We start from the raw sequence: 27064 nt of genomic DNA, 5'->3' as shown, positions 1-27064 counted from the left end.
CCTGACGGATGAATGCGGATGCCACAGCACGTAAGGAGATGCACGCCACGGGGCGAGGGTAGGGAGGGGGCGCCTGGCGGTCGGCCCAGAGGGGAGCGAGGCTGCACAGAGAAGGTGGCATTCCCAGCCAGGCACGGGGAGGGACGGCAGGCCTCCGCACGGCTGCGTGAAGCAGCCCTCGGGCCTTGGCTTCTCTTCCCGCTCTCCTCCTCCCTGGTCCCTATCCCTCTGACCAGTAATTCAGCTACTGGGCACCTTGACTCCAAAACCACGCATGTCCTTGGATAGGGGCCCCGAACATTCAAGACCCAGGAAGGGGCCAGGTCCCACCGGGCACGCTCTAACCCCACCACTGGCAGCCTAGCTGGCCTAACAGTCTGGGCACATTTCACTGGGAACAGTCCCTCCAGGAGGCTACCCTTCTGGGGTGTTCCAGAACCCATCTTTGGGCCCTACGAGGTTAAGGGCCAGACCCTGGGCGGGGATCAGTTTACCAAATCTCATGCCACCCCGTGAGGACAACTACATGCTACATGCACTACCTCACTGCAGTCAGGGTCAGCGGGCCCCCATCGGGAGGAGGGGCAGTGATGCCCGGACCCTTCCGCTAGCAGCATGTGCGAGCCCGACTCAACACCAGTGTCTCTCTCTGCGGAGCTTGTCCCCAGAAACGGGGTGGGGGGCAGGGGGGTGTCAGACTCTCATCAGTGTAGGACAGAGAAATACGGGAGTGGATCCCAACTCCTGCCTTACACCCACCCTGGGGCTGCAGACATGGGGGTCAAGGTCAAGCTCCAACCTGTTTCTGAGTCCCCAGAGACCAGTCCTCCTGTGCGTCCTGCATGGGCACAGCCATGCAGCAAGGGGCTGACACATCACAGCCTCTCGGAGAGGAAGGACAAGATGTGCAGTTCACCTCCCCCAGCTTTTCTCAGGGCCCTCCCCAAGCCCGTTCCCGAGTCACGGCCGGGGCCCCAGCCCCCCAGCCCCCGACCTGTGCACGAGCTGTGTGTTCTCCTGCTTCAGCTTGCTCTTCAGGTCCCCATTGGTCAGGCTGTCATTCTCCAGTTCTGTCACTTTTTTTTCCAGGAAGCTCACCTGCAAGAGGGAGGCAGAGGTGGGGGTGGAGGAAACCTCGGAGTCCACAGGACCGAGAAGCTAGAGACTGTGGGACAGAAGCCATGTTTGGTGAGCGTGAGGGTCCCCAAGCGTACGTGTCCGCACTATCGGGGCCACCTACCCCCAACTCCTGGGCAAGGACAGGGTCTCTGTCTCCCGAGTCCCCAGATAGCTGCTGGGGGGCTCCCCACGACCCCCGAGGAGCACGCACACATTAAGCCTGTCCTCCACCCACTCAGGACCCACCTTCTCCGTGATGTCGTTGTCACAGGAGTCAATGCTGTCTCGGAACAGGTCCTCAGTGCTACCATCACTGCTACTGAAGTTGCTGCTGTGCATGAGCTGCCTGCGGGGGATGGGGGAGGGAGGAGGGGGGAGGTAGCTGCAGAGGCCGGCCCTCCAGGGCCTGGGGTCCACACTGGGCTATGGGCTGAGAGCACCCAGTATCTTGGGGAGAAGGCCAGGGACCCCTCCAAGGAGGCTGTCCTCACCCAGTCAAGGGAGAAGAGTTGCCTGACCTCTGAACTCAAGAGGTCACCCAGCTCAGAGGCCAGCGGAGGGGCCGCTACACCCCTCCAGAGTCCCTGGCAATCCATCACGGCTCTGGCCTGCTGCCTCAGCACCCTTTTCATGCCGGTGCTCGAGCCAGTAACTACCCAGTGACCAGAGTGGGCACATGAGCCCCCGACCACCTCCCTCCAGCTGCAAAACCAGCCACTGCAGGTAGACTGGCTCCACGGTCCTGGCAGAGGGTCCTGGCCTCCTGAGGCCACCCAGCAAGACTCAATTCCTCCACCAAACCGGCTCCCGATGCATCTATGGGACCCTGGGAACGGGAAGGAGACCCACCCAGACTGTGCAGGGCAGGGGGTTGGGTGGGTCTGCAAATGGGTAAAGACTTGCCGGAGGCAAACCCAGCTACCACGGTGAGGCTCCCCCTTCCCGCTCCCTGCCAGGCAGCAGCCAGGTCTCTACCCAGGGCCTGTCCCGTCCCACTCCTGCTCTCGAGCCAGAGTCTGGGCGCTTGCTGGCAGCTCCCAGGGCCCTGGGAGTGGACCCGGGCCAGCGTGCACGAGAACCTGGATCCCGAGATCCAGAGCGGGAGCCTGGAAGTCCCAGGAAGTTAGCTGGGAGGATTTAACCCGGAGCAAAGTGACCAGCTCCAACGGGGCACACTCGTGCCCAGTCTCAGTCAGCGGGATCCCCAGGATCTGCTGGCACAGCTGCCGGCTCCAGGGTGCGGGGCAGGGCACCAACAGCCATGAGACGCACCGGGTCTCTCGGGGCCTCCCTGGTGCACCTGCCTGGAGCGGAAACAGCTAAGGGTTTGGAGAGGCCGACTGCTCCACTGCCACAAGGGGCAAGGGCGGCCCCTCCCTGTCAGAAGTAGAGGTCTGGTTGCTCTGCCTGCACTCCTGGGGGTCTCTGTTTCCCTCTGTGCATCGGGCACGCGCAGGGCACTGGGCACTGGCTGGGTCTGGGCTGCCCAAATGGAAAGGGAGACAGTATTCCACCCCTCCTCCCAAGGTGGGGGGGTCTTACCGTCCAAAGGCCGTGCTAGAGATCTTCCGGTTAGGGCTGCAGGGGTGGGGGTGCAGTAGGGAGAGGGAGAGAGAAAACAGTCATTGAACAGAGGGGGCTCTAGTCCACTCCTTACTCTGCCTTGGCTGCAAGATACCAGTAGGTGCACTACAGGGCTTTGTCCCGCCCGCTGCAGGAAATTCACTAATCAGCTCGGTCCTCAGCAGAAGCACCCTGAGTTTCCTCTTGCAGAAAAACGCAAGCCCCCTAAGATCAATCCCACCCTGACAGGGCCCTCACTTGCCAAGACAGAGTGGGGCCGCCTTGCCTGCCGCTTCCCCCTCTGGACCCACCCCCCACCCCCAGCCCTGGCCGCCCATCCCTCTGCTGGGTCCCGGGGGCCTCACCTGTTGGCCTTCAGGTTTTTCAGTCGGGCTTCCAGGTCATTCAGCAGGTTGATCTTCTTACAGCACTGAGAGCAGTAAACATCCAGCAATTCGCTGTTGTAGGCGTGCCGCATTTTCCTGGGTGTCTGCCCCGCACTGATTCGGGAGACAGAAATCAACCTCTGCTGTCCAATCTGGTGCCCTACCCCATCCTTACTTGACTGGGTTCCCCAATGCCGGGGAACCTTTTGTGTGTGCGCTTAGGGGCAGAGGGAGTGGAAATACAGCAACAGATCCTCCCTCCCTCGATACTCTCGGAGGAAAGGCCAATGAACAGTACCCATTTCACAGACAAGGCGATGGAGAGCTAACGTCGGAGTGAGTAATGACTAGGTGTGGGGGAAGGTATCACAGTAGGTCACCTAGAAGGACCCTTCGACACCGAGGTTCTAGGAAGCAAGACAGCACACACCCCTGAGTCTGCAGCCTCCCAGGTGGGCTAATTCTGTTTCTTCCCCAAGCCAGAAGGAGGCGGGAGGAATTCTAGAACCTCCAATCAGGGTGCAAAGGCAGCACCCCCAAGCTCCAGGAGCAGACCCCAGGGAGCTTAGGACTCTGCCCTCTGACCCGCCCTGGGATGAGGTTTGGTTGGTCCGGCCGCTTTTCCCGGGCCCCAAATTGCCATTCTAGACCACAGGGCCACCTGGAAGACACTGAAGATCCCAGGTCCGAGTAAACGTTGGTCCTGGTCTCGTCATCGGGGCAGGGGCTGCTGGGGGCACAGTCCACGTCGTCCCCCTCTCCATAGTCTTCAAACTGCTCCTCGTTGCTGATAAGCGAGGTGGTGGAGTGTGTGGAGAGGTCCGACGTGGTCATGGATGGGGCGTGGCCCAGGGACCTGGGTGTTACAGAAGGGCTGTCTGTTAACACAGCCCCGTCCACAGCCTGTGCCGGGGAAACCAACCAGCCTTCCTGGAGGTCAACTGGTGCCACAGAGATCAGAAGCCCGAGTGTGTGCTTTCTGACCTGGCAAGTGCACTCTGGGGACCGCATCCTAAGGGAAGTGTCTCACCACAGAAACAGTTTCTGCACAAGAGATGCGCAAACCGATGCTTCTCTACAGCAACAAAACATTGCTTACAACTGAATGGTTTCCCTACATCAAATGAGAATAAGTTCTAGTAAGTCATAGTATATGGGGCCTCCTGGGTGGCTTAGTCGGTTAAGCGTCCCACTTTGGCTCGGGTCACGATCTCACGGTTTGGGAATTTGAGCCCTGCGAGCCTGCTTCAGATTCTGTGTCTCCCTCTCTCTCTGCTCCTTCCCTGTGCATGCTCTGTCTCTGTCTCTCAAAAAATAAACAAGTGTTAAAAAAAATTTTTTTTAAGTTATAGTAGACGTATAATGTAAAATTATATATTCTATATTGCTAATATTAGCTAATTAAATGATTAAGTTACAGTTGTAAAATTATAATATATATTAGTAAATATCAAATTATGGGTTATCTAATTGTTGAAAGGTCTGCAAAAAATACTAGCAATAATATGGGAAAAGCTAATATAAAGTCGGATATAAAATTTAAATACAGAAAGGAAAGGTTGATACAAAATAAGGAAAAGTAGGACATAAAAGTATTTACATGGTAACAGAGCTTGGGTTTGGGTGGTGGGACTGTAAGTGAGTTACTCACCCCCCCCCTTCTTCCTTTCCTACCTTTTCCAAGCTCTGTTTAATTGGCTTGCATTCTAGTAAGAAATGGAAGTTTTTTGTTTTTGTTTTTTTTTAAATTTTTAACGTTTATTTATTTTTGAGACAAAGAGAGACAGAGCATGAACGGGGGAGGGGCAGAGAGAGAGGGAGACACAGAATTGGAAGCACGCTCCAGGCTCTGAGCCATCAGCCCAGAGCCCGACGCGGGGCTCGAACTCACGGACCGCGAGATCGTGACCTGAGCCGAAGTCGGCCGCTGAACCGACTGAGCCACCCAGGTGCCCCTGGAAGTTTTAAAATAAGTAACAACGAGCTACTAGATGAGGCGCTTCTCCCAGTTTATAGAAGGGGCTCACTGCAGAGAACATGGGTCAGAGACCCTAGGCCTCTCATGGGAGACCCACGGTGTGGCCTGTGACAGTGTCCAGGGCTGGCTGAGCCCTGTCCACAACCTGAGAACAGAGCACTGCTTGTCACCTGCCGAAACAGGTCTTCCCGTCAGTGGTTGTGAGGTCAGGTCTACGTATCACTACTCAGAAATGAGGGTTTCTCTGACGTACTGAGCCTCTGAGCTCAAAACTGGGCAACTTGAACTGGGGACAAGAAGCAGGGAAGTGGGTAAGGCCGTAATTCTCCCACCGTGCCCTTGAGCAGTCCTGGTCTCTATCTGAGAATCACAGTGTTGACGACAGGGCACTAACGAGCAAGTCTGCTGGTACCAAGTCTGCTGGTACCGCCACCCTGTTGTTGTTGAACTCACTGATCTGCCCTCAGGCTCCTCAGCACCTTGGGATGGATTCATCACATTCCAGCTCTTTCGCCTATACATTTTATTAAAACCCTCAGCGTCCCCTGCCGGCCACCTCCTGGCGACTGATCCCAAAGAACAATGTGTACGATCAAGTGGCAAATGGTCAGCCAAAAGGACAACGGGTCTGTGGTCCGTGACCAGCTGTCCTTGGTGGCTGGTCACAGTACGGCTGTCACACTGCTCCCAGGAAGCAAAATGGATGAACTACTCCAAAGACCCCACCGAGAACAGCCTGACTCCCAGAGCCACTGGAGACTGAGAAGCTCTGCGCTGCGAAAATGTATGGGAAATTGCTTTTTTTTTTTTTGAAGGTCAAAAATGATTAAGAATTGACAATTTCATATGGTTCAACTGATACTAGAACCCCTCTCCTCCCTCTCCAAATCTCTGGGTTGGCCATGACCACCACCTTCCTGTATGTGGCGCTCCAGACAGTTTTAACTCACTTGTCCTCCGGCAGGAACAGGCCCCCGAGCCCTCCATCCTTCTCCTCGGCAGGACTCCCAACCGACCCCTCCAGGCTCTGCATGCTCTCCATGGGGCTGTCCATGTCTGACTCCGGGGGGCCCTCGGGTGGGGCCAGCGTCATAGCCTCCTCCTCGTCCTCGGGAAAGAAGCTGGGGTCCCTGGGGAGGAGCTCGCCATCAGCAAAGGTAGGGCCTGGCACCTCGCTGCCCTGGGAAAGACAGAGGACAAAGTGAGTGAGACTGGCTCCCCGGGGGGCTCAGTGTGCCTCATCAGACCGCGAGGATGTCGGCAGGGCCAGGGATGGCAGGGACTGGGACACAGGCAGGTCCAGACCTCAGGACCTTGAGAATAAGAATACCCGGCAGGTGATTCATCTTGGGCCTCTCACAGCAGCTGCCTCATGAGAGCCCAGTGAGGAGCCAGCACCACCGGGGACAGCCATCCGTGGAGAAGAGCCACAGCTGGGCTGGCTACGTTGCTCAGGACACCTGGACAGCTTGCTCGTCGGGGTCCCCATCACAGCCTGCACAAGGAGCCAGATGGCTTCGTGACTGAGTTAAGGGCACAGCCACAATGAACGGCTACCAAGAACGACGACCCCGACCTAGCGGAGTTTGATGCAGCGGGATAGAGGGATATCCACGCACCACGGAACCTGCCCTCCAGGACTCTGGGCACGTCAGATCACCTCCATGAACCTCGCTTCTCTCGGTAAACTGAGAATGACCGTGGAATCCTACAGGATCACTGTGTCACGGGGCAGGACCTCAACATGGCACCAGCCGGGGAAGGACAGCATGCCTTGGCCCTGCCACGGCCGTGCTGAGGAGCAAGGACACAGAGCCCTTCAGTTCCGAGCAGGGGTGGGTCCCCGGTGCCTAGCACACCGCCCAGCACCACGCCAGCACGAGATAAAGACCCGCCTGAACTTTTGCCAAAATCACCTTCTAGGTTTTGAGCTCTGGCTCCGTTCTGAGAGGCAGCGCTCTGCAAACCACCCTCGGGGCTGCCGCCTCTGAGGGGGCACTGCTTCCACCTGCTCCTGTCTGAGAGGTCAAACTGCTCCCAAGGATCTTCCGCGTGGCCCGTGTTGAAGGTGCTCCCTGCGGCCCCGGGACTGCAGCCAGGGGAACAGTAACAGAGGCTGTGAAAAGCCCCCAGGCACCTCAGACAAGACAGGATTGGGGACATCCAGGCTTAGCCTGACGCATGGGGAAGGTGAGGCTCAGTGAGCGAGGCGGCTGCCCTGGAGCTTCCCCGCTGCAGGAGGCCCCGCTGTGACCCAAAGCCAGGCTCCTGACATGCCACGTCAGGGCCCTCAGCCACCCCTCGCTACACGCGCTCTCTCAACACGCCAGCCTTGTAAAATCAGCTGCCTCCCCACGCTGACACCTTTTCACTGTTTGCCCAAGGCAAGTTATGATTTCTAGAACCTCAAAACCATTTCTAGTAGCTTTCTTCTAAATTCAAGTAACATAAAGACAAGCTCTCAGAAAAGCTATACCCTGGTTGGTCTGGGACAGTACTGGTTTGGCATCTGTCCCGGACAAAAGGGGCCGTGTCACCCCTGCTACTCCCCTGGGAACATCCTGACCCTGCTCCCATTCCTCTGGGCCCTCTGGGGAAGGGCTAGGTATAGCACCGGGCCTGGGAGGGGTGCCCCTGGAAGTGGGGACAGCCTGCTCTGATCCCGAACACCTCAGGAAGAGAGGCAAAGCGGAAGCAGGTGCTAGAAGGTGTAATCCCTCACTGGCTTGGAGACTAGGCAGTATGCCCTCCTCAAGAAGCTGGGTCTGGGGATTTACCCAAAACCAGGGGTTTCTGGAGAGATCGGAGAGACCGGAGGCTGGGAAAACACGCCCTAGGCAGCTGCTTTGGCAGGGCAGGTTGGTATCACCAGTGTCCCCTTCCGCGTCCCCACGCCGTCTCTAGCTGGGACTGGATGCAGCTGGCCCCTGGCTGGAAGTGGGAGCCGGGAGGCACCCAGCCTGCCTGTGGGGCCCCTCTCCAGTGGCAGCAGCAGGCCCTAAAGTCACCCCTTCCTCTGTAGGAAGTCGGCCCAGGCCGAATTCAACAGCTGGTGAAAAGGACCGACAGCGGGAGAGGGCATCCCCGCCTCAGAGGGGCCTCCGGTGCCCACCGTCCACACTTCCAGAAGGCGGCGCGGCAGCGCCTGGACACGATGACGTCGTTTGGTCCTGCCCGTCACCCACCCGGCCCTCGGGGGATGCTCCCTCCAAGCCACACACATCACTACTCCATTCTCCTGGCGGCTAGTGCACGGAGGGCACGGGCCCGAGAGGCCCCACTCCACACTCCCTGTAAGAAGGGACCCTATGGTAGTAACCATGGCGATGCGAGCACCTGAACCCCCAACAGGCAGCACCGCAGCGAGCACATGGCAGGCGATTAGCAACTATTTGTGTAAACGAACTGCCCTGCAGAACGGTGAGCTGGGGAGAGCCCACCCATGGCGACCTCGAGGCGTGGGTGCCCATCCGACTTGGCCACTGGCCGGCCGTGTGATCCTGGAGAAGTTGTTCGACTTCTGAGCCTCATCTACAGACGGGTAGAAATGCCTGCCCGGCAGGATCGCCATAGAGAACGCAGAACGATGCCTCCTACCTCACGGGCGCCGGGATCGTGGCAAAGAAGAGAGCGGGCAGAGTGGCGCTGGGAATGAGCTCTGGAGGTGGACCGACTGGGTTCAAACCTCGGCTCCACCACTAAGTTCTGCAACCTTAGGTTTACTTCTCGGTGCCTCGGTTTCCTCGTCTACTGACGGAGTTCACGATGATCAGGAAATGAGTTAGGACGTGTGCTCGGCACACACGGAAGATGGTCAACAAATCTGAGCTATTCTGGTTGAGAGGAGACAAGCAGGGGTGCCCCTGTTGGCCTGTGCAGCCCCGGGAGCCTATCGCTTTGACCCCCAGGGGCACACTGAGTGGAGGCAGGCTGGGTTCGGCTTCTGGAAGCCTGAGCTGCAGGTGCCTCTTTCTTTCTGCGCCCTCCCTCTCACCCCCAGGGCCATCTTCTGTGTATGCTCTTGGAAGGTCTCTCTGCACATTAATTACATGCTTTAACACGCGTTAGGATGAGACACTGCGCAGGCGAGGGAGTCCAGGAGGCTGGGGCACATCCACCCCCAGCCCCGGCAGTGGCTCTGCTCGCCAGGCAGTAACTTAGAGCCAAAGAACAGCTCCGCGGGGACAGGGCTGGGTAAAAATAGCTTGAGCGGGCACCTCCCAGCTTCCCTCGCAGCCAGGCACCAGCGGGCACACGTGGAACCCCACTGCAGGAAGGCACTGGGCGGGGGGTGGACACAAACCAAGCCTCGTGCAGTGGGGCTGGGCCGGGGATGAAATACCTCCTCATAATCCCAGCCAGCCCACGGCCCGGGAAGTGACAGGCCTGCTCGAGCTCTCGCTGGGCCCCACAGGCAAAAGATTAAGGAGCCAACTTGTAGATGCCGATGCCCCCAGGTCCAGAGGGAAGGGGTGGGCTTACCTGGACTGGGATCCCCTACCCCCCACTGCGGCTCAGCCACCCATCAGGCATGGCAGCAGCAGAGATTAGTAAGCAATCCAGGCTGTGCCCACCTCCTGCCTGTGGCTGCCAACGCCCGCACTGAAGCCAGGCCTGGCTCTGCCGGAGGGAGGCCGGTGCTCATCAGCGGCTGATAAGATTCTGGCTCAACAAAGGGTTACTCAGATGCCAGTCAAGGGGCAAGGGTGGGAATAAAGGGGGAGGGGAGCATCCACGCAGCAAGGCTGGTGCCTAAGCCTCAACTTCTGAACAGAAATAACGGCTCAGATACGAGGCCCCAGCTCATCCCCAACAAGGTCAAGGGCAGGCATGGGGGCACCAGGCCACCAAGCTATTAGAGTTCATTTATCGCCCTTCTTGGCCAGCCCTGGGGACTGACTGCATACTGTCTGATAAAAGCTCTGTAGCCCAAGCTGCCCACACAGGTGGGGGAGGCCAAAGCCAAGAAGACAGGATAGACCGTCATGTCCCCATTCCCAGGGGCCAGATCAGAGAGTGGCCAGGAACCATCCCTCTGTAGTGGTGGCAGCCAAGGCAGCTTTCAGGCTCTCTCCTCCCGGCCAGGGGCCCCTGGATCCACCTCCGGAACCCTCCTACCACCAGCAGCTCCAGACCAGCTCTCAACTGGGCTGGCCACTCCTGGCACAGGAGCCTTCAGGGGCAGATCTCAGCGTAGACCTTCCAAAAACTACTTTAACCTCACACGGACCTGCAGATCCAAGAAGGGGACAAGAGTGACATCTGGGGCTTCCTCGGGAGCTCATCTGTCTCAAGTGGGAAATGCTAAGAGGGTCTGATTCTCACATCGGCCCCTCGAGGGAGGGTCTAGTCACCCAGCTTTACGGATAGAGAGACTGGGGCTCTCACGCAGACTTGGTTCAGTCCCGGATCTGACCCCCCACTGGCTGTGGAACCTCAGGCTGGTACTGAGACGAGAAAGAGAAAGTCATGCCCATGTTTCTCAAGAACTCACATGCCATTTGCATGAAGCAAAGGCAGTCAGATAGGGAGTTCTCTACTGCACACGCCAAAACAGCAGAAGGGGCATGGAAGCCCATGTGGCCCTCTTTTCCATTTTTTAAAAAAATGTTTTATTTATTTTTGAGAGAGAGAGAGAGAGCGCGCGTGCACACACGAGTGGGGAGGGGCAGAGAGAGAGAGGGAAACACAGAATCGGAAGCAGGCTCCAGGCCCTGAGCTGTCAGCACAGAGCCCGACGCGGGGCTCGAACTCACAGATCGTGAGATGGTGACCTGAGCCGAAGTCGCACGCTTAACCGACTGAGCCACCCAGGCGCCCCTCTTTTTGATGTTTTTAATTGTAACCCTTGAGCTGTCTCTCTTCCCAATCTCACACCTTCTCCCCACAACCAACGCTACTGCTAAGGTACTGTCACAGGAGTGCAAGAGAAAGAGAGGGCATGAGGTAGCTCCCAGAAAAATTCAGAAGCAAGGAGGTCTGATAGCCCCCTGGCAGCTAGATTAAGACCAGGGGTAAGCAAATTTCCTGCAGGGTGGCCAAGCAGAGGGATTGAGCATTAAGGGATCTGGTGTTGCCCCAGGAAGGGGCCAGGAAGGAGGGTCTAAAGCAGACCCTGGCAGCGTCCATCCAGGCACCGGCCAGGGTGTTTGCTCTCCTGGCCCGCATGTCCAGCCTGTCCCAAGGGCTGTGGGGTCCAACATAGCTGGCACCAGAGCTTGAGATCATTCAACGTCCATTCAGACCTTCTAACCAGCTCCCCGTGTCCAAGCTCACCCACCACCCTTCTGATCATAGCAAACATCCAGGAGCCTGCCGAGCACGGGGAGAGGACTGCCCAAGTTCACTGCCAGAGCGCACTTCTCACTATAAATGAAGCAGTTGGCGTTCTGGCTCTGCGTGTCCACCTAGGGACAATCTGTGGGCACGGGTGGCACTTGAGTCCCAGCGGTGAGGGAAGGGCCAACGAGATCTGGTTTTCAGGCCTGTTTAGGCTCTGCGCCAGACTGGGGACCCTGCTGGAAAGGCTCCTCACAGTGAGGTGATGCACTCCACCAGAGACACTCCAAGCCCTCTTTCCCCACCCTGCCAATAACATGTTGGAGCATGTCAAATGTTAGCGGTTAAAGAATAAAAACATATTACTACAAAATCTAATGGAGAAAAAAATGTTATAAAAAAAATGCTGGGGGCATCTGGGTGGCTCAGTCAACTGAGCATCCGACTTCGGCTCAGGTCATGATCTCACGGGGGTTCACGAGCTCAAGCCCCACTTCGGTCTCTCTGCTGTCAGCGTGCAGCCTGCTTTGCATCCTCCGTCTCCCTCTCTCTCTCTCTCTCTGTCCCTCCCCCACTTGCCCTCTGTCTGTCTCTCAAAAATAAAGAAACATACAAAAAAAAAAAAAAAAGAAAGCTTAAGTCATCTGAAAGGAAGGAAAAAAAGGAGGAAAAGAAAGACCAAAGCTGTTAACCATAGCGATGCATTAAATGAAAATGGGATAAAGCATACTATTAAAAGACAAATACTGCCAGACTCGATAAAGACAACAGCTATGTGCCATTCACAAGACACAAATTTAAACATCAGAACGCAGGTCAAAAGTAAAAGAAGGAAAAAAAAAAAAAAAAAAAAAGTAAAAAAAAAAAAAAAAAAGTAAAAGAAGGAAGGGGCGTCCGGGTGGTTCCGTCCCCGGAGCGTGCGACTCTTGATCTCGGGGTCGTGAGTTCCAGCCCCACGTTGGGTGTAGAGCTTACTTTTAAATAAATAAATGAATGAATAAAGCTGGAGATTTTAATTCATCTCTTTTGGTAACTGATGGAGGAGGCAAACAAAAGAACGAGAAGGGAGACAGAAGATCTGAACCACACCAACTAGACCTGACGCAAACAGCACACCGTACCCAACAACTGCAGAACCAAAACCACTAGGTCGAAGGTTGATGAGGAATGGGACGCTTGCACAGCACCGAAGAGTCACCCACCAGATTACTACCAAACACCGCTCCCCTCCCCATCATCTCTGTCATGGAGAAAGTAGGCTATTGTCACTTTAACGCAGGGATCAAAGCTCGCATCACTAATTGGGAACACTCAGACGCTGGCCTCCTGATGCGATACAAGAGGAAGGAGGCAGCCTCACCGCGCACGCAGTCTTAACAAAACACTCCATTTTAATCGGGCCTGAAGATCTAACCTTTACTAAACAGGAAGATGTAGGATAGAGGAACAAGTTACACAGCACTACAGAGAAAAACAGCAGGCAGACAGGATGTGGCAACTTCTACAAGACAGCTAGCTGTCCTGATCGTCTCAAAAAGAGAACGTCCTAAAGAAGAGAACAGGGATTTTCTGAGATCAGTGGTACTTAGGCTTTGATGTACATCAGAATTGTGTGTACGTGTGGGGGCGGGGGGGGCGTTATGGTGGTGATGAATTGCTAACTCGGGCTGAATCAGAGTTTCTCATTCAGTAGGCCTGGGTCTGCATTTCCATAGACTGAAACAGGTTTTTTGTAAAAAGTGCATTTCTAACATGTTCTCGGGTGATGCTGCTGGTCCCAGGACCACCCCGAGAGGACCACTGTTTTAGATTTATCAAGAGACAGAAAAACTAAATGCTAGCCTTGATTAGATCCCAGTTCAAACAAGCAAACACCCACCTAGCTACAAAGGACCTACTGGGGTCAAAACGGAAGCTAGGGTAGGGACTGCATATTGGGTGATATTCGGGAATCATGCTTGCTAATTATGCTTGCTAAGGAGAAATACCCCTGCGTTTTGATAACGCGTTGCCTAATTTCCTTTCAAGTGGTTTGGGGGGGGGGGGGCGGGGAAGTTACACACAGGGATAAAGCAAATGTGGTGGCAGCACTGGTGAGTAACTGGGGCGTGCAAATCCTCACTGGGACGGTCTTCCTTCCCGTCCTGCTCCATGATGCTCCGTCCTGCTTGCAGGGGCTGACTGGGGCACCGTGGAGGTCCTCTTGCGTGGCCGATGGAGTCACGGCCGTTGGAGGGGCTGTAAGGTGGGCTCTGGAACCTTGGGGGCTGAGAGGGGGTGCCGGGGACCCCTGCAGAAGGCTGCTTCAGGCAAGACCTTGGGGAGTTATGCAGGTTTGGAGGCCCCACCCTCAATGGCTTCCCATAATCAGTTCTCACAGGTCTTATTTTTTTCAGGAGGTCGGCAGAAAGAAACGTACATAAAACACGAAAGACAGTTGCCCCAGACTTGCTGAACTGGTTAAGGAAAAGTGTAAAATCTGTGACACAGTTAGCTATTTAAAAGGAAGATGAAAAAGTGAAGCCATAAAGAATGCTGTATCCTAGAGGCAGAGGCAGCAGCAATAGGGAGCCCGGTGAACCGACAGAACCTCAAGGGTCAAAACCCCACGAGAATAAGAACTGGAAGAGGAACAGTCTGGGTTCCAAATGATCAGATCAGGAGGCAACGGTGGCTCAGGCTCTAGAACGTAAACCAGGAGTCAGAACACTGGAACCTTTTCTGAATACGGCACTTGGCCAAGAGCCACCCTGACAGGCCCATCGGCAACAGTGGGCCTTTGCCCACAGGCAGAGCTGCCTCCCATCCCCTCCACGCAGGGCTCTCTCCCTGCGTGCCAGGCTCTGCTCACACTCCTCTCCCTCCTCCCCCTGCAGGACGGTTCCAGAGAACCTTTCTGTTATGGGCTGAACTGTGTCCCATCACCCCCCAAATTCACATGGTGTAGTCCCAACCCCAGTACCTTAGAGTGTGGCTGCATTTGGACAGAGGATCTTTAAAAAGGTAATTATGGGGCACCTGGGTGGCTCAGTCGGTTAAGCATCCGACTTCGGCTCAGGTCACGATCTCTTGGTTCGTGGGTTCGAGCCCCGCATCGGGCTCCGGGCCGGCAGCTCAGAGCCTGGAGCCTGCTTCGGATTCTGTGTCTCCCTCTCTCTCTGCTCCTCCCCCACTCATGCTCTGTCTCTCTCTTGCTCTCTCTCAAAAATAAACATTAAAAAAAATTAAAAAGGTAATTATATTAAAATGAGGTCATAAGGGAGGGTCCTAATTCAATCTGACCGGTGTCCTTAGGAGGAGGAGGAGGAGGAGGAAGACATTAGGACACACGGACACCCATGCCCACAGGGATCACGTGAAGACACAGGGAGAAGACAGTCACCTGCAAGCCAAGGAGAGAGGCCTCAGAAGAAACCAGGCCTGCCGACACCTTGGTCTCGAACTTGAACGTTAGCCTCCAGAACTGTGAGAAAATTAATTTCAGCTGTCTACGCCAGCCAGTCTATGGCACTTTGTTGTTCTGGCGGCCCTGGCAGACGAACGCCCCTTCCTTCCCCGCTCGGAAGCCTGCACGGAAACCCCTCAGCTCCACCTGGGTTTGTCAGCCCCCTTCCCACCCTGACAATAATGGCAAAGTCCTTCTCAGTCAATTCAGCTCAACCTCTACAGAGACCTACTGGGCGTCTAGAACCTCAACAAGAGACTTGGGGTCTCTGCTCAAAAGAAATGTTAGCAGTATCTCAAAATGATGGTGAGAGAGAAGCCATTTCTAAAGAGACTAGATTTTGCTGACGCCGAAGTTTGGTGGATCTAGAATTATCAGGATGATGTTTTGTAAACATCATAAGCGTGTGTGTGTGTGTGTGTGTGTGTGTGTGTGTGTACATACATATATATGTATATATGTATAAAACAGTCTAAGTAAATTATTTGTTTCTTGTGTTCTCTGAATAGTAATATTTCAATTTTAAAGGAAAGCGTATGTGCAATCCAGCCAGAGACATTTGAAACCGCTAAGGCAATTTTTGTTTACTCAGAACTGTATTTAGTGTGGTTATAGTACAAATGTAAAAGTTATTTTACCTAAAAAAGTGAATGGTTGGGGCGCCTGGGTGGCGCAGTCGGTTAAGCATCCGACTTCAGCCAGGTCACGATCTCGCGGTCCATGAGTTCGAGCCCTGCGTCAGGCTCTGGGCTGATGGCTCGGAGCCTGGAGCCTGTTTCCGATTCTGTGTCTCCCTCTCTCTCTGCCCCTCCCCCATTCATGCTCTGTCTCTCTCTGTCCCAAAAATAAATAAACGTTGAAAAAAAAAATTAAAAAAAAAAAAAAGTGAATGGTTAACAAGGGAAGAGATCAGCAGTTAGCCCTGGAACCACGGGCGCGTGCCAGTGTCTGATCCTGGGGCAGGCCACCTCTGTGGCCAGGAGCACCCACTAACTGAGCAAGGTATTACCAGTTTCTCCATGCCAGACAGTATTTCTGGTTACTTGAAACTCAGAGCAGACTCCTTCCCCTCAACTGTGGTCGGTTTGGGAAGGGGGGCCTCTACCACTCCTGGGACACGTGGGCACCTTGGCTCCGACACCAGCCTCCCTCAGGCCTGGTCAGGACTGGAGCTCCCCTCCCGCTTTGGGGCTGGCCGTCCAGGGTCAGGGATGGCGACCGAGGGGCCAGGCGGACACTGCGGCTGAATCTGGCTAAGTGACCCATCTCCAAGCAAAAACCACAGGGGAGGTGGCCCCAGGGTGAACTGCTCCCAGAGGGACCAGGCCCTTGATGGGATGTGACCGTCCTAACAGAGCCCCGGGTCCCAGATCTGAGTGCCCAGTGAACGTACCTCCTGAACAAAAAGGATTCAGAGGCCACCTGGTCTACCTCCGCCCCCAAACAGAGCTGACAGTCTTGATTTTCAAGCGAGAACGTGGGCTTCAGAGGCAAACTGTTGGGGATTAGGAAAACAAAACTTAATTGCTTCCACATCTGGAAACCAAATCCGGCAGGCAGCCCCAAGAATTCCAGGCACGTCAGCTGATGGAGAAGCTGCAGGTCAAGGGAGGGGCTTCCTGTGAGCGGAGTCCCCCCACACGCACCTACCCGAATCCACAAGACAGGTCCACGTCATGTGGCCAGGTGGGAGAAAGGAAAGGAAGGGGCCACACAGGAGCACCTACCAGGCGGCATCCACTGTGTGCTATACTGAGGTGGTCTCGTTTTCTTCCCCCCAAATCTCTGCAAGTAAACACGGTCTCCTCCTTACAGGTAAGGACCCGGGGTCCAGAGAGTTGAATTGACCTTCCCCCAAAGTTAGGCTGCCATTTTTCTCTCCAGCCCTGTTGTCACGCAGGATAGAGCCACGTGAACCCGAAACAGGAACCCCCTGACATCAATCACCCCATCTAAATTCTCAGAAAAGACTTCCCAAGCCCCTCCAGGAAGCGTCAGCTCCCACCCAGCCACTGGCCCTACTGCTCAGGAAGCCACAGCCAGGTGTCGAGCAACCCAAATGTCAAAGGCGAATTAACAGGCTGTAAGTTGAAAGGGGCGCACATCAAGGGTTCTCCTGGCTCTTTGAACAGGCAGCTATTTTGGGCTACAAATTATAGCTTTTAAAGATGTGGCTGTTTGAAGTGAGGGCTTAATGACTCACACAGTCAAGAGTTTGTGGGGGCTCGCTTTGGGGGCTCCATGTTTTACCATCACGATAAGAGCGTAAAGAGGGGCTTGGGATGGGCCAGCAGTGGCCCAGGTCAGCTCTCCTGCCTCTCACAGTCCACCAGGTGGACCGAGCCATATTCCTTCATGGGACGCCCTCAAACGAGGGGACGTGAACTTCCCAGGGAGAGGCTATGATCCTTCTGCTCCAAGGAGAGCACATCTGAACAGAGCTGACCAACAGGCCAGAGTTGGGCAGGTCCCTACCTCATCCCCTTCTTTGCACAGAAAGCTTCAGGTTTGCAGGGCGTCTGGGTGGCTCAGTCTGTTAAGTATCTGACTTTGGCTCAGGTCATGATCTCAGTTTGTGGGTTCGAGCCCCGCGTCGGGCTCTGTGCTGACAGTTCAGAGCCTGGAGCCTGCTTCGGATTCTGTGTCTCCCTTTCTCTCTGCCCCTCCCCTGCTTAAGCTCTGTCTCTCTCTGTCTCTCTGTCTCTCTCTCTCTCTCTCTCTCTCAAAATGAATATTATATTAAAAAAAAAGCCTCAGATTTGCAAGGCCAAGCAGAGTGCCAGCATTTACCCACAGCTAATGGCCAGAGCTTCTGGGGCAGACAGACTGGGATCAGGCAGGCCATGGGCGAGGCAACTCTTCCGCACCCCACCCCCCCACCCCCGCCAGCCCCCTGCCAGAGCCTCTATTTTTATGACCTTTGGGCACCTCCCATCACGCCAGAACCCCAGCAGTGCTCCCAGCAGGCCCCAGTCAGATGCTCCCTGTCCTCTGCCTCTGCCAGGTCCAGCTCCCCAGGCCGGAGGTCCCAGGGCTGCCATCTCACACAGGCACCAGAGCGCAGCTTGGGGGCGCCACGGGCCAGGCAGGTGGAGCCGGCTCAGGTCCCTTCCCGGGCTCTCCCACAGTAGGAACAGGTAAGGGCTCTGGGTCCAGCCACAAGCCATAGCCTGGGGCGCAGAGGGCAAGAGGTCCCCAGGGCGAGTACAAGGCCACCGATGGTCATGAACTTTGGCCCTGTCAAAGGGCCCATGAGCTTCCCAATGGCCACAAGACCAGGCCCTGGCTCAGACAGGCACACGTAGTCAGTCCCGTCCGGCTGGTCTCAGCCTCCCCTCCCTTGTCCTCCAAGCTCCTGCCCAACGTTATCACCACCCCCGCGCTTTGACACGTGCTGCTCCTCGTGCCTGAAACACAGTTTCTCCCCATGCCACAAAGGCCCGTCCCTAAAGAAGCCCCCCGTCAGAAAGTCACTGCACCCGGGAGGCCCATCCTTCCCCTCCCAGCCCAGAGCTGAACTCCTGGGGCCCTCCCGGCATCGCTGGGCATGAACCTCGGGCCCCTTCTCTGTCCCCATGACTCTCTCCCCGGGACACGGGGCGAGGCGACTGTACCCTACCCAGCGAGGAAATCTTTCCACCCCAGCCTTGGCACAAGAACCCACAGATTCCCCCTGTCCCCAGCCAGAAGCCGTGTGGTAGCCTTGCTCCCTGGGCAGGAGGCTGCGTCCCAAAGGGGCCACCGCGCCAGCTGCTGCAGGCTCTCTGTAGGAAAGGCTGCGCCCGGACCCCGGCCCGGTTTCTCGTGGGGCTGGGTAATTCTCACACCGCTCGCCGCGCGCCAAGGACAGACGCCCACCCTCGTGCCAGGGCCACGTACGACCTCATCTGACACCATACACGATACTGAGCGAGTCGGCCGCTGGCTTCCGTCGGGATCTCAGGAGGGAGAGAGGCAGAGAGACCTCCGACGAGAACACGGCTTGAAAGCGCCGCCTTCCTGGGGAGTCTCCGTCCGGCCAGCATCCCTTGCGAGGCCCTGCTCAGGGCCGCCCACTTCCGGCTGGGTGTCCCCACGTGGCCTCAGCCAATGCCTCAAACTCGGCCCACTGCTCTCTCAGCGAGCGGCCCACCGCATCGACCTCACCCCCCGAAGGCGCGAAGGTCCTGACCGCCGGCCCCACTCCTTCCCCGAGGCCAGCCACGCTGCCCGACACATCCTGCTCACCTCACCCGGGCCCCTGCGCCTCTACCCCTGCAGTTCCCGGGCCCGAGCTCCTCCATCTGTCTCAGGGCGTGCACCCCAAGGACACAGAAGGTGGTCTTAAACAGTCGAGGGAGACCAGGAAAGAACACCTCCCTTAAGCACCTAGCACGTGCCAGGTGTTTTTGTGCATCAGCCACCATAGAGAGGAGAACACTCGGGCTCAGAGAACTTGGTAACCTGCAAAAGGTCACAGAGCCGGCAGGGCTGGGATGTGGACAAGGTCTGACCTGGATGTAGCAAGAAGGGTATAGACAACAGGTTGAACCTTGCAGGCCACGGGCCCAGCGGTCAGCAAGGCTAAAGAATGTGGGCTTGAGCTGCCGCCCCCACAGCCCACTAGGCCCCGGACCCCTGTCAGCTGAGGTTCCTAGGGCCCATGCCACCCTGGCCATGAGGCAGAGCCCCCTCCCCTTTCCCTACGCAGGGAGCTTCAAAGAGGCTACATGTGGGAAGATTTTACAGGAAGGGAGAGGGGAGAGATGGGGAAGAAAATTGCTAAAGGGAAACACGTGAAAATGAAAACTCGGGCACAGTGGGAGGAGGAGGGAAGGAAGGAAAAGGTGATGTTCGAGGATTATAAACGGAGTCAAGAAGCCCAGATAAATTATACCCCCCTCCCTCTGCTACCTTGGAAAGGCCAGTAACTCACTCTCTGCCTTCACCTCCCTCTCAATCGAGCTGGAATGGGACGGCGTGACCTTAGGGGATACCCAGCAAGAGAGAAACGGAGAAAGAGGCCTCACGCCCAACCATGACAACTGTACAGCCACGACCCGCATTCGATAGGGGAAGAACTTGAGGCTCAGAGAGGTCGCTCTACTTGCCCCAGGTCACACAGCTCGTGCGCGGTAAAGCCGGAACCTGAGCCCCAGTCTGCCTGGTGTCCAACCTCGTCCCCTTGAATCACATCACAGGGAGTGTCCCCTCACACAACCTTCCCCCCACTACAAGGTGGCTCTACTCCCCTCCCCGAAGAAACTGGGCAAATCACACAAGTTATCTAGAGGTTCCTTAGTTTCTGCACTTCCTTAAATCCCAGAGGCCTTCGATTTTTAAGACGCGCTATTATTCCGAGTACACCAGGAAAGAAACGGTGCTGCCAGAAAGGACAGCACGCCAGCGAATGTACGACACACGCCAACCAAAGATGTTAAAACGTGGGGGGAGAGAGTGTCTGAGAGTCTGTAGAATACGGTGTGAGTGGGGAATGGGGACTCGGTCACTGGTCTTTAGACTGCGTGTGACGCGAAGGGGAGAGGACATCTCCACGCACGCACGTGTACACTCACTCACGCACACCCGGCGGCTATGGGACCCTTCTCTGCGGGTAAGCGATGCAGTCTAGCAGGTAAGCCCTGCCTGTCAACAAGAACGCTTGTTTCGCCAGGAGTACGTCGCAGTGGCAGGCAGAGGCCGTCCTGACCACCACGCACCCGACAGCAGGCCCGGCCAGCCTCGCCTCCGTGGAGCGGCCCACCTCTCGGCGGCCAGGCCCCGTGAACAGGTAGGCTCGCCCCTTGGAAAACCACCAAGGGCAGTCACCCGATGCGGCACGTGGCTGCACAGTCCACACCTTTCTGGCCCCTCTCCTGCCCTCCTGGGGCCTTGTAGGCAGAGGCTGGGGGCTGGTGGCGGCACGGGGGCACACCGCCCCAAGCTGGCTCCCCGGCCGGGCACAGGCGGACAGACGGGTAGGCCCCGGGCTGCAGGTGAAGGGGTGAGGGGTGAGGGGTGGGCCACACCCCAGCACAGCAGGCAGGGCACGACAGGAAGGACCAGGTAGAGCCCCGCACCACGCCCCAGGGAGACGCCTGTCACCTCGGAACACGCTTTGCATAGCATTCACAGACTGCCACCGCCAGTCACTTCGCTCTGGCCCCAGGGTCCGCACCTACAGAGGCTGAGTGGGGCTATTTAAAAGACACAGGGACTGAGGAAGAGTGGAGTTTTGCTCCTCCCGTCAAGGCCTTCCGATAGCAGAGTTTCTTCTCTACTGCTTTCCTGTCTCTGCAAAAAATCCCGCGAGGTGCTAAGGTTATCAGTCACAAGGATCCAACCAATAGAACTAAAAATAACGACTCACTCACACGCCAGGCACGGTTTCAAGTGCTTTTTGTACATTTACGCGCCTCACCCTCGTCTTGCACAGGAGGAACGGGAGGCGCAGAGAGAGGACAAACGGTTCGCCCAAGATTCCTGGCAGGGGCAGGATTTGAACGCAGGCCGCTTGACTCTGGAGCCCAGCCTCCGGGGCACCATAGCACCCTGCCTCTCTAGCTAGCTCACCACCCACCAGGTGCCAACGAAGCAAGTGTCCGAAACCGCTCTGGGCCTCTCAAGTGGCAGGGGCCCAGTTTCTCTTCGCCATCGCCCTATGGAGGCTCAGAGAGGGGAGGCAGCTTGCCTGGAGTCCCAGAGCGAGCAAGCCGCAGAGCCAGGGTCTCAACAGAGACCAAGGAAATGTTCTTCTACTTGAAGAAACCAGGCCCTGGGTGGCTGAGCATGAGAGGAAGGCACCGGTGTTTTGAGGTGGGTATTTCTCCCAGGAAAACCAGCAAGGAAAATCCTACTCCTGTGGGCTCTCCTGTCTGAAGAGAGAGACAGAAGTGCGGTGCAGGGCAGACCTCGCCCACCAACCCCACTCAGTGACCCTCTTACCCCCAAGTCTGCTGCAGACCACACTGGCTACTGGAAACGCAGGTTCCCTTTCCACGCAGTTAGGCTTGCAGAGAGCGGCGGGGCGGGGACAGATGACTAAGAGAGAGCTCCCTCCCACTCTCCCACACTCCAGTTCTGTTCGGGCCTTCCTCTTTTTGGTCCCTTAAAAGAGAAAGGCTCCCAGGAGCAGGGCCACAGCTATTAATAATAACTGCCACAGAGTTTTGTTTTCGTTTGAATCATGTTTACATCGCTGGGAAAGAACCCACTTGTCTGGGAAGACGAAACAGGTTGAATCAATGAAGAGTATGGCCGACAGTCGGAAAACTTCCCGTTTCTTGAAGGAAGTCACGAAGCGGGGTTGGAAACGTTGGTGTTACTAGTACTGGCCGGCCAGCAGGGTCTGGGGCCAGAGGTCACACAGACCCCACAGCTCTGGATCTCCACCCAGACCTCCCGGTTGTCCACTTCCTCCCTGTACACACAGACACACAGACACACACACACACACACACTCTCTCTCTCTCTCTCTCTCTCTTTTGGGGACCCAGGCTGGACAGAGCTTAGCCCCAAAGTGCTGTCCAGGTATGTGAGTGCCTTTGCTAGGCTTTTTAGGAGACCAGGGCACAGAACTGGAAGTGAAGGAAGGCTTGGGCACCCTGGGGCCCGGGGAGGTCGGGAGCCCAGGGAGATGCCTGGGGCTGGCCAGAGCATGGGTCTTGGACACTGGACTTGCTACACTCCCACTAGTGTGGACCCATGGGCACAGGAAGACGGCCCCAGCTCTGCCTGCTCACGCACCGCCATGCACAGGTCACCCAGGCCGTTGCGCTCTTAAGATTTGTGTGGTGGGAATAACATCTGGCAAGAAGGGTTTCCGCATTCATGGGGACAGGCTTCTCTGACCTGACCCCGCCTGGGGGCAGGAAAGTCCACGGCAGCGATGGCCACATGCAGACACTTCTCCTCAAGAAATGCCTCGGTGCCCAGACCCGTCAACAGCAAGGGTTTGGAGAGAGCAGAGCAACGAAATGTGTTTTGTGCCTGTGGATTTCTTCTCTCAACTATGCTGTTCATCTCGTGGGGCCTGGGCGCTCCCTCGGCAGCATGATATGCCCCCAGTCTGAACATGTGCCGCCTGCCCCTGCCTGGCTCCCTCTCCAATCACAGCAGCCTCCCTGCACTTCGCAGACGCACCTCGCCAGCCGTGGTCCTACCTCAGGGCCTTTGCAGGTACTGCTCCCGCTGCGTGAACGTCTTTTGTCAAGCGGCCACTTCTCAGCAAGGACTTCTCTACTCATTCTGTTTAAGTAAACAACATCCACTGCCCGGCTTTCTCTCCTGCCACCCCACACGCTGCACATTCTACCTGCTTGACGGCCATCACATGAGCTCCTTGAAGGCAGGGACTGTTGCTGTCATTTGCTGCCATATCTCCAGCGCCCAGCACAGAGTCTAGCACAAATCAGAGGCTCAAGCATTTGACAGATGAACTGCCTGTGCCGGGCAGTGGGCCGGGGGGGGGGGTGGGGGGGGTGGGGGCTGGGCAAACAGAAAGGGGGAAGGGCCTGTGCCCTGGAATGCCGTCTGAGAGAGGAGACTACCACACCGCATCGGGGAGATGTGATCATACAATGTCCAGGGAGACGCAAGGTGGGCCCGACAAATCACATGGCCGTCTCGTTGTGCCCAGCTGGCCATGGGGCAGGACTGCCCGTTAATCCATCTGGGAGCCCAGGCAGGAGGAAGACACAAGCAGCCCTCCTCCTTGGAACGGCCAGTGTTTTGATGCCATCAATGCCTCGTTACTGAGTCAAGAGCCAACAGAGCAGACCCAGAAGAAAACAGAGCCCAACCACAGGGACTCTCCATGCCAGGCAAAGCCAAGGCACGGTGCTCCACTGCCAACTCCAGGCAGCAGGCAGACCAGATAAAGATGCGTCCTGCTGAGCTCTGTTCCAGGAGACCGAGCACAGAGCCAAAGAGTGGGCACTCTCCGTCCAGGCTGTCCCTCCCTCATCCGAGGTCCTGAGATGCCTGCCTTCTAGGAATCGATCACCTGTTATTTTATTGGGAACCTTTCTCCCTCCTCCCTACCCACAGCTAAAATATATACACAGAAATGAAATGGTGAGCGAGATCAGTTGTGAAACATCCCTTGGCATAACATGGCACCTCAGAAGAGGGACAGCCAGCCCTAGGAAAGGAAGTTTCTAGCCACCTAGAGGGAGAGGGGGAGAATGCAGGAAGGTGAAAGCCAGGAGGGCTTCAGGTGAACAGCTGAAGGGAAAGCCCAGGACATGGGGCAGCTGGTCCCACCAAGTAGGAAGGGGGCTAGTAGGCTATGAAGGGGCCAGTGTGCTTGGGGCGGGGAGGGGCACAGTGCTCTGAAGAGACGGAAGGATGGGGGAGCAGGGGGGGCCAGTTGGCAAGACCTCAAGCTGCAGCCCAGGGCCTCCCCAAGGCAGGCTGCTCCAGGCCTCCTGATTTCTTCCCTTACTTGACTAAAAGTCCTTCTCAAGGACAGGCTCTAGGTAGCCTCTCCTGCTGGTCTTCCTTGGGGCAAAGGTCACACCTCCTGGCTTGTTCACCAGGCCTGGCTAGTCAGGTCCCTGCCCGAGGCAGCCTTATCTCTCTGCTGGCCTTAGTCAACCAACCCTCCCCCTCCACTAAAGCCCAGGGTCTCCCAAACAACAAAGCTGGTCCCCAGAAGGCATTCTCCGAACTGTGATATTTACCACGAGTGCCAAGTCCTTCCTGGGCTTCCCCCATTCCTCCAGGCCACACACCCCTCCCAGTGAAGTCACAGGAACCTCAGAGACAACCCAGATCAATGTGCCTGAGGGCTCAGGGGAGTTGGACAGGTAACAATTCCACCCAGGTTTTCAGTCTCCTAGAGCCTGCAAACACCTTAGGGACAGGGAAGTGTCCCTGTGTAACAGCCCCTGGGCACATAAGCAGCATTTCATGAATGCCAGCTCAGCAGGGTTAAGGTTTGGGCCAGTCTATCTGGGTAAGCTGGTGCCTGGCTTATGGCAAGACTCCAGTCAATGGCAATGACCCAAGGACTCCACCAAGGCTGAGCTGGATAGTTACAGAGACTCTTACAGCAAAGGTCTGATATACACATAATTGGTAACCTCCCCCTCTTTGAGACTCCCTTCTCCCTAACCTGGCAGCTACGTTTCATCAGGGGAAGGACCTGGAGATGCCCCAGGGGATGTGCCCACACCACCCCTTTCCCTGGAACCCAAACAATTAGCACCTGCCACCACCAAGGGAGGAGAGGTGAACCGTCAGAAACCATCCCAGGGGTTTGTCAAAACAAGAAATGAGGGCGGAGTGCAGGAATCCAGCCCCCTAACAATCCTTTGAGGAGGAGGCCTATAAATAAGTCAGACAAGGAACACTGACTGGCATATCTGTCAGGGTGAGTGATGTGTCACCTACAGCCATCTGTGGGAGAACGGGGCTGGGGAGAGGGACAAATGGTGGAAGAGGTACGCTGGAGGCTGTGCAAGGATGAGAAGGAATAAAGTCCAGGGCTGAGTAGGGACCAGGTTCCTATAGCACAGACATGGTTCTCCAGAGGCTGCTCGCCAAGGCCTCAGAGCCGCCTGTGGCCCGCAGAGAAGCGGCTGTGACAACAGCCAACTACTACCTGGGCCGACCGCAGGCTTTCGGGGCCGGAGGGCAAAGAGCTGGGAGTCCGCAAATACCTCCGGCCTGGGCGACGTCACGGCTGCGAAGCGGCAGGGCCCTGGTCCCAAACCCCCGAACGAGGCTGGCTCTCCCTCTTGCCGGGCCGAGCCCCTCGGAGAGGCGAGGGAACCCGGGCACAGGCGCGGTGCAGCCGCCGAAGAGCTATGGAAAAACTTCGCCGGCGCACAGCCCCCTGCGGGACTCGGCGGAGCCAAGGGCAGAGAGCTGGAACAACACCGGTCCCGGAGGAGCAGGCGCGCTGGGAGCGGAGGTGGGACGCGGAGGCGCCTGGCTCACTAGATCCCCCTAAAAACACTTTTGGAAACTGCGCCGAAGAAGCGGCCCCTTCTCCCCGGGCCCGGGGGCTAGCCCTGCCCACCCCCGCACCTGGGAGCCCGCAGAGGACCCGGAGGGGACAGCGGCTTCTCTTCCGTGGCCCAGCGAGCGAGGACGCAGGTAACCCGACCTCCCCGGCCAGGGCCGAGAGGGCGGATACTCCCGGGGCGGGAGCGGGCGCCTGGGCTGCGGGCGAAGTTCCGCGCTCTGGCAACTTCCCTGGCCCCGGGACGGCGGGCCGGGCCAGGTGCGCGTCGCCGGAGCCCCGCGAGCCCGAGCCCCTCGGCCGCCGCTTACCTGGCCCCCGGAGGCGGGCGGGGTGCGCATCCCCCGTCCGGCGGCGAGTCGGTGCGCTGCGGAGGGGCAAGGAGCGGGCGGGCGCTGGTCGGCGGGGCGGCCGAGAACGCGGCGGGCAGCGCGAGGAGCGCAGGGACGATCCCCGCCGCTCCGTGGCCGCTCGCTCGCTTTCGGCTCCAGTTGAAGGCGCCGGCCCCGCCCCCACCCGCGCCCGTTGCCGGGAGACCCGCGTGGGCCGAAGGGCTCTTTGTATCAAAGCTGCCGTGACATCACGAGGCGCCGGGGCCCGGGGATCGTAGGGGCGGGGCCTCGCGCCGGGGGCGGGGCCGGAGGAGGAAGCCCGGTCTGGGAACCCGAGCCGCCGGGGGCGGGGCCCAGGTAACCCCGCCCCCTAAGGTAGGGGCAGGTGGCAGTCGCGCCGCGGACCAATGGCCGCGCGGGCTCGGGCGGGCCCAAGCTCCCCACCTGGGAGGGCGCCTGTGGAGGTGGGGCTCGCCCGGGCCCGCCCGAGCCCGCGTCGCAAGGTTACTGCCGCCCAGGTTTGCGCGGCCCGGACCCTGGGATTCCAGGACACCGATTCTGTAAGTTCACACGCCTGCCTGGCGGGCGCCGTCGCTGCCGCTGCCCTGCCCAGGCCACTCTCACTGTTTGCGGTCACCGTCCTGTGAGATTCCCGGCTAGCGCTTCCGCGCTCACATTTGCGGACCCGAAGGAAGCCCTGCCAAACTCCCAGCCCCCTCGCGCACTACCACCACCATCAGCCCACGACCGGTGACTCCCAAATTGAGTCTCATCCCGAATCGCACTCACAACTTTCCCGATCTTCGTTGTAAAGTCAAAAGTTGTCTTTATAACCAGCCCAGGAATAAAGAACCAAACGGCAACACGAACTAAGAACAAAAAAGGAAGTATCCCCGTATTAAATCCTAGTAAATACAATTTAAGTAAAAAAATGTGCCCCCCTCGTAACTCCTCACTATGCTCTGGATTAAAGAAAGCAAAAATGTAAAGCGGCAAATATTGCAAAAGTTTCTC

At 57.1% G+C, this 27064-nt stretch overlaps 1 protein-coding gene across 2 annotated transcripts in view; it reads right to left on the bottom strand.

Annotated features, from left to right (window-relative positions):
- RAB11FIP4 (RAB11 family interacting protein 4) overlaps positions 1–27064 on the bottom strand; it is a 116964-nt gene that overhangs the window by 5583 nt on the left and 84317 nt on the right. The window contains exons 1-7 of one of the 2 annotated variants that reach the window (XM_043583647.1): positions 26030–26199; positions 5997–6226; positions 3730–3924; positions 3048–3182; positions 2662–2697; positions 1366–1465; positions 995–1098 (exon numbers count right to left, since the gene is read on the bottom strand). In XM_043583647.1, coding sequence (XP_043439582.1) covers positions 995–1098; positions 1366–1465; positions 2662–2697; positions 3048–3182; positions 3730–3924; positions 5997–6226; positions 26030–26059 — 830 coding nt within the window. In that variant the 5' untranslated portion in view covers positions 26060–26199. Of the gene's footprint in view, positions 1–994; positions 1099–1365; positions 1466–2661; positions 2698–3047; positions 3183–3729; positions 3925–5996; positions 6227–26029; positions 26200–27064 lie in introns of those variants that run through there. The other variant, XM_043583646.1, reaches the window with a different exon arrangement.

This window comes from Prionailurus bengalensis, chromosome E1 (assembly GCF_016509475.1).
Source record: "Prionailurus bengalensis isolate Pbe53 chromosome E1, Fcat_Pben_1.1_paternal_pri, whole genome shotgun sequence".
Lineage (NCBI taxonomy): Eukaryota > Metazoa > Chordata > Mammalia > Carnivora > Felidae > Prionailurus > Prionailurus bengalensis.
The sequence above is the reverse complement of the archived record's forward strand: the minus strand, read 5'-3'. Positions and strand labels throughout refer to the sequence as shown.